The sequence below is a fragment of the Carassius auratus genome, chromosome 4 (assembly GCF_003368295.1).
Source record: "Carassius auratus strain Wakin chromosome 4, ASM336829v1, whole genome shotgun sequence".
NCBI lineage: Eukaryota > Metazoa > Chordata > Actinopteri > Cypriniformes > Cyprinidae > Carassius > Carassius auratus.
Genome location: NC_039246.1, coordinates 17559832 through 17569495, shown reverse-complemented (window position 1 = coordinate 17569495; position 9664 = coordinate 17559832). Strand labels below are relative to the sequence as shown.

General features: G+C 38.4%; 1 protein-coding gene across 1 annotated transcript in view; it reads right to left on the bottom strand.

Moving 5' to 3' along the window:
* Nucleotides 1–2790: 2790 nt before the first annotated feature.
* Nucleotides 2791–9664, bottom strand: part of LOC113061141 (alpha-N-acetylneuraminide alpha-2,8-sialyltransferase-like) — a 14189-nt gene continuing 7315 nt past the window's right edge. The window contains exons 4-5 of the mRNA XM_026230244.1: nt 7729–7821; nt 2791–7488 (exon numbers count right to left, since the gene is read on the bottom strand). Coding sequence (XP_026086029.1) covers nt 6996–7488; nt 7729–7821 — 586 coding nt within the window. The 3' untranslated portion in view covers nt 2791–6995. The remainder of the gene's footprint in view (nt 7489–7728; nt 7822–9664) is intronic.

Below are 9664 nucleotides of genomic sequence, written 5' to 3'. Positions count from 1 at the left end.
AATGGAGATGGTGATGGTGGTTAGTGGAGAGGAGTGGATCTTAGGATCAAGATGTCAATAATTGGAATTAAGAAGGCCTACTTGCCTCTCATGCATGCCATTTCATACGAGAAGGCTGCTAAAATTGTAAAATTTTGTTTGTGAAGTACAAGATAAGTAAATATGCATGTGCATTCTGTTGCATGGATCCCACAAAAGAGTTGCGCAACAGGATGCTTTTTTGTCAGACATTGCTTTTCTCATGCTCATAGTCAGACTCTTATCTTCCAAGTCAGAAAATAAACCAGACCGCAGGGCTTAAGCATAACAGCAGCACACAAAATTGAATTTATAAAGTGCTAGCTATATTACAAGTAAAAGTATCAAACCACAATCATATATAACTGTTACAGTATATGAACTTGATGAAGTATGTGTCACTACCTAATAATACTGCCAACTGCAAATGGAAAGGTACTTCAGAATAGAATGGTTATGTGGGTGTTTAAAGTACTTCTACTTATTTGCATCACTATCTTTTAACAGTGACCAGCAGTTGGCCTATTTTAAAAAGGGGGGAAAAAAGCCATCATAAATGTTCATCTCACTGGAGCCACAGTGTAGCTGCAAAACCTTCTAACTGAACACCCACACCAGTACAAAAAATATTATTATTCCAGAGGACAAAACCTCAGTTACAGACCTGGAACATTGGGGAATAAAGAATATTGTGTAATAAAGTTCACTTTATTACTGATTTGTATATGCTGAATGGTATTACACATTTCTTATTTGTGACCACATGGATACGTATGTACTGATAATAAAGGGGAATGTTCTGGGTTGAGTAGTGTTGAGAAAACTGCAGCTTCCCAAAATACACACTATATACTAGGGGTGACCTGGGAGCCTGATTCGACTACCAATTTCACAGTTTAATATTTGCTGAGGTGTTATGATCATGCCATTTTCACTAAATGGGGGCGCTCAAATGTCTGATTTCATGTAGAACTACCGCATTTCTCCCAATAAGTTAATATTCAGCCTATTATGATATTGCTGTAAATAATCTGAAAATATTTTAACGTGCATGAATAAATCCAACCACCCCTAGATTTAAGTTTCACTTTCTATAATCCGTGACCTACAAAGAAGCATCTTGGCTAGAGCCCGACCAATAACGGTTTGCCGATATTATCGACCGATATGAGCCTGTTGCCGATATATTGGTATCAGAAATGATGCCGTCAACGTGATTTTTCTTTTTTTATAACAGAGCGCACTCCATTGTTTACTACAGGCGACCTGGATGAAACGCTTTAAAGTTCAAGTCTATGGATAGCCACTAAAACTTTGTACGGCCATATCTCCATAACAGCACCACAAATTCACACCAAATTTGTGGGATCACTTCAGCTCGAGGAACCCTCTCAAATGCAATTGTAGTGTATTTCTAGAGGCCCTCTTCCAAATGAGACCACCCCTGCGGCAGCCCTCGGGGTTCAGGAGTTACAGGTGGTAAAATTTGTGGTCCGGCGCCGATCGATTCCAGTTCCAAGAGAACATACACTATACATTTCAATGGGCATTAAAGTGTACGAGACATGAATTTATATTGTATTTATTTACAGAGGTATATTGTCACACTTCTCAAGTTTTATCTGTGTGTGAAGACAGTAGTGCAAATCCATGAATGAATGCTCAGAAGAGAAAAAAACTTAAAGGGATTCCTATTACTAGTCATGGCTGCTCTTAGCTTTTAGCTTGTAGCTTTAGCTTTTAGCCATGCTGTTTGTTATCACTATTCTTTGAGCACGGTTGCAGCATGCTTCAGCCTGCACGCCTGCTGCTACTTAGCCACGATGAGAAGGAACACCACCTAGCCTTGTCAAACTTTATTTATTTTCTTTTCCGTTTGAGAGTTTCGTGTTCTGAGTTACGTTTCGTAACGTCGACCTCGTCTGCGCGTTCAGCTTCAACCAGCCACACAACTCCATTTTCAACCAACGCCCCACCATGGGCCTTCCCAAGACGTCACTTCAGCGACTACTGAACTTTCAGTCAATCAGCGACATCGGGATAGCCCTTTCAACGGGATCTCCTTTTTCACAGGAGACGCAAGTAACTTTACCTCCAGACTGTGACCTTTACTGGTGTATCTACTATAATTTTAACCTCACTGAGGAACTCAATGCGAGGGCTAATTACGTGATTGATGTTTGTTCATGTTTATGCAATTTAACGTATTGCTGTAAACTTGGGATTCCATATTTCCATTCTCTTAAACTCATCTTTCCCTAACTTTCGATCTTCCTGCAACTTGTGTGAATGTGTGAGTGCGTGTGTTTATGTGTTAGATTAGTTTATATGTCTTAGATTTATCCAATAAAGCCTTAGTTATATTGAAAAGAAAAGTATCTTGTGTTTTGTGCTTACAAGTTAATGTCTTAAACTGCCGATCTTGTTACTGTGCTGATAGTGTTTTCACTATAGTTTGGATATTAATATCCAGCGAAGATTTGATGTTAAACGGCTTGTTCAAGTGAATCGCAGGGCGTCTCAGTGATCAGCCGTGAAACAGTGATTCTGTTCAAATTCCCTTTAAATTATTAAATGATTCCCTTTGAGCTAAATTGACCTGTTTCTGTTACAGGAACAAAGTTTAATGGAATTGAATTGAGTTAAAGATGAAATGAAACTTCAACTTTACTGTTCAGTGTGCTGATGTCAGACTCATTTTGGATAAAGTTAATTGTAAATTGTTAAATACCCTGCCTCCATTACATATCTCTGTCACGTCCTTATATCAAATTTTTTTTTTTTTTTTTTTTGCATTGGCCTTACCGAATGTGGTCTCCTGTCAAAAATAACATGTCTGTGAAACTTGATTACTATCAGTTTAAGTTCTGGCAGTGTTGCCATCTGCAGATATTACAGATAAATCTCTTCAGCACGCAGTGTGAGTAGGAGGACAAACACCACTGCAGAATATCAATATCTATGATTGGGACTGAATAACATTATGATGAGAAAACTTATAACAAAACACTGTGAATTTTTAGAGTTTAGTTTCTGTGTTTCTGCACGTTGTTGTGTGAACGAGTCTACAAAAGGAGTTTATTTCAAAACCACGCAAATGCATTCATCTGCATTTGGGGCATTTTGTGCAAATAGCCTGTAAGTCGTAATATTAATGTTCTGTTGTATAAATAATGAAGCGTATTCTATGAGATAAATGATTAGTTAAATCCCATTGATTAAAAACCTGCTAAATGCTTCATTCTACTGTTAATATTCAGCATGCGCAGAAATGAAAACAGAAATGCAGAACATTATTAATAACTACTGTTCTTTATGCAGTAACTGCATGTTACACATTTTCCCTGTGTTAATGTCAGTATTTATGACTGTTGAATGTCTGACTACTTGACTCTTGGTAATGTATTTTGCCCCGCCCCAAACATGATTCGACTGTCAGTTGACTATAAGCAAGATTTGAAAATTTCCATTCGACTCCATAGTTGGGGTAACTCCTACTATATACAGAGGAGATTTTTTTTTTTTTTGGCACCAAAACTATATATATAAATGTGTGGAAATGTATTATTAATATTAATTTCCAGCTCTCTTCATTGTTTCTTTAAAAAATAAAATTATTGAACAGGAAATATATGTTCGTCCAATTTAGAATGGAGTGCTTCATCTAGGCAAGACTGTTATTCATTGACGTCACACATACTGCAGAAAATGAGTTGACAGGACATCTTTATTGTTTGAAAGTCTGTAGGCTCTTTTTTCTTATCACATTTTCAATACTGGCATAACCCAGGTGGCACGTAAACAACGTTCAGCTCTGTTCCTGTTTATTGTTAATAGATTGTGCCATGCTCAAGTACAAACACCAAATGCTTGAGCCAAGAAGATTGACATGATAGGACACATTTACAGTTTAGTGGAGTAAAATGTATCTAAGATCCAAGCTCCTGTGAGCTTCATCAATGAACAGTAAAGTTGAGGTAAGTTCAGTTTCAACAGGGCATTCACCCTCATATGGCTCAAAGGGTGGAATGCAAAATACATAATTGTTTGTGAGTTTCTTACTCAAAATCAGTTTCAAAAACCAATTACACATCAAAGTCGTGCATGCCTACTTACAAACTACCTCACTCATTCACAATACTGAACAGCACAAAAGGGTGCAAAGAAAAATATAATCATCAGCTCCAGCATTTAACACTTTCCCCATGCTTCATGTCTGCTAAAGTTAAAAAGTTAAGCTAAAGTGGTTTTCTGCCAATTAAGCAATTTAAATATATTACAGTAATGTACGTTGGTCCTTCTACAACCGTGTGCTAGCTATTTTTAAACTTGCATCCATTCACTTATCATAAATCATAATAAATTATTAAATCAATAGGTCTTTCCACATGTCTACACATCAGCCTTGGTTGAAAACAATTCTGTGAGGTTATTTCAGTCTGAGTTTGGGGAAAAAATAAATAATCCTTAGATTTGTTTAAAAACTTGTCTTTGATAAAATTATGTCCATAGCCTTTTTAATACTGATAAAGGCACTCATTGGCTTAAAGTGTGAAAATATGGTAATGGAAATTTCTGGAAATACTCAAATGAGAGCACACATTTCTTTTGCTTTCAAAGCGAGTCTCAAAAAACCTGCTAAGAACAACTCCGGGTCAGAGTTCACCCCATTTTTTTTCATGGTGACTAATACTTCTGGAACTAAGCACAAGCATTTATGCTCCATTATTTGTTATACTGTATTTTATTCAACCCATATATTTTTTTTTAGTTTTTGATTTTTACCAACACATTACGATAATGAGAACATGGACGGGAAATGTGCGGATTTGTCATTTTCCTTCTTCACTGGGGTGAAATGTGACCTGGTTATGTATTTTGTGAGATTCAACCATTACATAGCTCATAGTCTAGCTTCCCTACGCTAATGCACTAATACACAACAACAACTATACAAAAAATGTCAGAACACATTTCAATCAGTTTCAAGAACACAATCTAAATTTTGCCACGAGGGACGCCTTAGTGTAGGAGAATCTTGCGAAGCTGTCTTACAGCTAGCTACCTGAATGCTAACACACCTGCTTTAAATGGTATTTAAAGGCAACTGTTTTCCCATTAAAGGAATCGTTCACCTTAAAATAAAAAATTCTGTCATTTACTCACCCTCATGTCCTTCCAAATCCATAAGACAAATCTGAGAGATTTATGTCCTTCCTTTTAAAGTCCATTACACTAAAACTTTGATGCCTCAGAAAACTCAAACAAAAACAAATGAGGTTTGTTATCATCCATCACAAAAATATGGTTAGGCTTCCATTTACCATATTTGAGATACTCACGTGCACATGTGCGTTGATCAATCTTTATATATATATATCTTTAATCTTTATGCCTCTTTAAAATGCTTGGATTAAACTGCTTGATTGCTTTTACAATGGCTTTTTTATTTTTGAAGCATGAACCATTTCAAAACCATCTCAAAACTCTCAGGTTTCATTAAAATTATCTTAACTTGTGTATCAAAGGTTTTATGACATGGGGTGAATAGGTGACAACAATTGTCATTTTGGGGTGAACTTACCATATAAATACTGAGGTCTCTTGCTTTAAATCAACATAATAGTGCATCCTCCTACCAGTCGTACCTATTACAACTGTCTGACCGTGATGACATATTAAGACTAAGCTGAAGTGTTACATCTAGCACCAACAAATTTAAACCTAATTCCCTGTGTGCAGTTTACAACAACAACAAAAATAAGTCAAGGAAACAAGTTACTGGGCAGACTACCAAAATGGCTGCCAATACATTCAGAAAAAACATGATTCTTATGGAAATTGTAACAAAACTGATAATTGAGTATTTACATGTTCCGGACCAGGTGTCCAGCACCTTAACAGGCCAAAAAATGCTCATCGAATAATTGGTGTCCCTTCAACCATGTGGGATCATTGCACCACTTCGTTATATCTAATGACTGAATTCAAACACATACAATTAACACAAATAATAATTAAAGATACTGCCACAGTAGTCACAGCGAACCCATACTTTTTTCATTGGTACACAAACAAATCTTCTACAGAATTTGGGCCTCCATCCGTTTTGTGGAAGTCTTCCAACTAGATGTGGTCTCTCAACCCATGATTTCCCACTCTAAGCTTGACAAAACACTTTGGTCATGGTAGAAATTCGTTTCATGACTGATCTAGACTGACAAGGTGGTTCTCAGTTAATGTCCTACTTCAGTAAATGTCAAAAATAAATAAAACTAGAATTATACTCGCAATAATACGTGAACTGCAGCCTTCTTTTTAAACCGGTCTCAAATTTTTGAAACCGGATTTATTTCTGTGGCTGTACATTCAATTACCAACTTCCCTTTTCGAGGCTAAACCTGTATTTGCACACTGATTTGTATATATGGAACACTACGAGTAAGATTTTCTCATTATCCCTTATTCCATTTCCTCAAAACTCTAAAGAAAGAGTGTTCAAGACCAAAAAAAAAAAAAAAAAAAACGATCAAAGCATTGCTCTCAGTTTCCCTCAGAGTTCCCATTTAAAGTTCTTAAGACATTGTTTGAATCAGCCCCTTCCCCAATCTCTTTATATTAAGTGAACAAATAGTCCTTAGATTCAAAAGTCCAACTGCTGGTGGATGCAGTTTAAATGGGTCACATGACACCCGAGTCCCTCATCACCCCAGGACTTCTACAAACAGACACAACAAGCTTCCAGTGAGTGCATACATGAGAATGGGTACACATGCAAGTCTTTACAACAGTCCCTTGGCAACAAGAGGTTGGGGGTGTGTTGGTAGCAGTTGAGGTTCAAGCATATAGACACCAAAGAGAGGTCCAGCTTTGGGGGTGAGGCATCACCTCACAACCCACAGTATTCTCATGCTAATCACAGTATGGCCATCCAGTTCCTGTGGGGATATACGGAGTTGCCCTGGCAACTCTTCCACTTATTTTTCCTTCTTAGGTTCCTGTCCTTCTTTTGCACAATCGCCAACCTGCATACGCAGCGTGCCGCTCTTATGCAAGTGCCAGAGTTGCAGAAATTCCTCAGGCATGGCGTGAAATCTCGAGGATGGGAGAATGTTGTCATAATAATGGTGGCTGACTGGCTGCTCATCCAGTCCCACCGAAAATGGCCAGAAACCATAAGTGGTAACCTCTTCACACAAGCCAAGGGCAAGGCTCACCAGGAACAACCCTGTGGACAGGCGTTTGCCGTGGACGCCGTGGTTCCTCCAGAATCGACCAACATTTTTAAGGAAGTCAGGGTTGGCAAACAGGACAGTCTGGTTGGAGGCGGAGTCTGCAAGGGCGTGGTATGCCCGCAGGGAGGGGTCAGTGCCGGGTTTCATGGAGAAGGCTGGTATGTAGATGTAGCTAGAGCCATATGCCTTCATACTCTCTACAAAGGATTTGCGGGACCATAGTAGGTTCTGAAAGCTGATAAAGAGGAATGATAAACATTTCTTTTTAATGTCAATATGCAGTGATCTTTAAGTGAAAAATGTGTAAAATATATAGATTTCTGTAACCAAACTGTTTTGTTTAAATATACTGTGGCCACAATGCATGAAGAAAAGAGCATATCTAGTTGTTACTGTAATTTACAATTTTGAATCCATAACCCCCTCTTCCCCCTTAGACAAAAAAATAAATAAGTGAAGAGGAAAAGACACGTACTTCTTTTCAATAATGCTAGGATTCGCGCTCACCAGGTGTGTTCTGGTACCAACATCAGTGGTGTACTCTTTGGACAGAGGAGGAAGGTTACATCTAGAGGTAGAGGAGATGAAGAAAGATTGCAGAAAAAGTTTAGCTGGGAGTCATGTTTTTCAGTTTATGTCAAAAGAAAGCATTGTTTCTTACACTAAATACATTAATACACGTACCAGTTCTTATTGTGATGCTTCTGATAGATTTAGCCCCACATTAACACTTTGCCTATCACAGGTTAGCACAGGCCAGCAACCAGCTAATCAAGGTCTTCAGGATTCTCTGCAAGAAAAGTGGCCCTCCAGCAGCAGTATTGGACACTCTTGGGTTAGCACCAGCAACAGCATCTAGCCCCTGATTCACTGATACTCTCTGTGACCATCAAGCTCTGAGCTCCTGACAAGAGAATTTCCAAGTTAAAAGACCAAGTTGACCTGAGCTGTTAACAATCTCTCCTGTCCTCTTCCTCTTCTGTGTTTCTACTGCCAAGGCCCACTGCTAAAAAAACTAAAACTTAAAAATCAGCACTTTTTATCTGACAGGACAAGGTACCCAATAACAACCAATCTAGCTGCAACAGCAAACATTCCACTGAGGCCACCTCACTGTCAATAAAACTATACACCTGAAAAGAGAGAACTCCAGATCATCTGTTCTCATTGCTTTGTTGCCTTGAATACTGTAAATAACCAGATTCTCCAGTCCAACAGTTCTGACCTGTGCATCACAGGTATGACACTGATATGTTTCCAGTGTTATGTTACAGGCAGATCCTTTATAGGTTTCTGGAGAGGAGGGTTGTCTGAACTAAGCACTGGGGTGGCTCAGGGTTCATTGCTTGGTCCTCTCCTTTTATTGATATTCACAACCTCACTATGCTTGATCAAACAGGCAAATGACTTCTCCTATAATAGTGGAACTAATATGCATCTCTACCTGTCGTTCCAACCTAATGGCCCCTTAGTCTCAGCTTGCCCTTAAGACATTTCAATTTGGCTAGAGTTGGGGTTGCTCACCTAGCAACCCCAGAGCTCGTAAACCACAACCAACCAGTTGACTACCTTGTCACTGTTCAATTGGATTCATCAACACAAACACCAACCAGGACAAGGAACCTGGTGGTAGTGTTTGATGACCAGTTTACTACCCACATCTCAACAAAAGCCTGGTCATGCAGGTTAATGCTTTAAAATAACAGGAACACCAGACTATTTTTTTCTGGGTACATTGTGCAGCTCTTTGTACAAATACTTGTCATTTCAAAACTGTACTACTGCAGTGCTCTGTTGGCCAGCTTTCCAGTCAGCACATATAAGCCTCTGCAGATGATCCAGAACTTGGCAGCACATCTACTCTTCAATAAATCAAAGATGTTCCATGCCATATTTTTCTTGATTTTACTCCATTCTCTTCCTTTTGCTGCATACTTAAAATCATTTTTGGGATTTGATACTGGATTTGATAATTGGAAATGGATCCTCCCACCTTAAAGTTCCCTTCTGCATTTTAGAGTCAATGATTGAAGGGCACAAAACATTTCTTCAAAATGTGGCACCTTTACATCTCTACAATGGGATGAACTTCCTACCTTCATCCATTATTACTTTTAAAAGAACAGTTGAAGACTTATATCTTTTCCAATTTTCTTATCTGTTCTTCAATTTCTTTAGATTGTGTTATGATGTGTTGCTCTTTAAGCATGCTTCACTTTGTCAGACAGGTTCTATTTAAGTGATTTCTTGATTCAACAGGGCTGCGTTCAGCCCCGACAAAAGTTGCAAAACGTTTTTCAAACAGAAATGGTGATGCGTTGAACACACTGTTCTGATGACGCAAGAGTTGCAACTATGGCAGCTGAGAAGGCCATTCTTTGAAGAAAAAAAAAGGCCATTCTTTGGTTTCT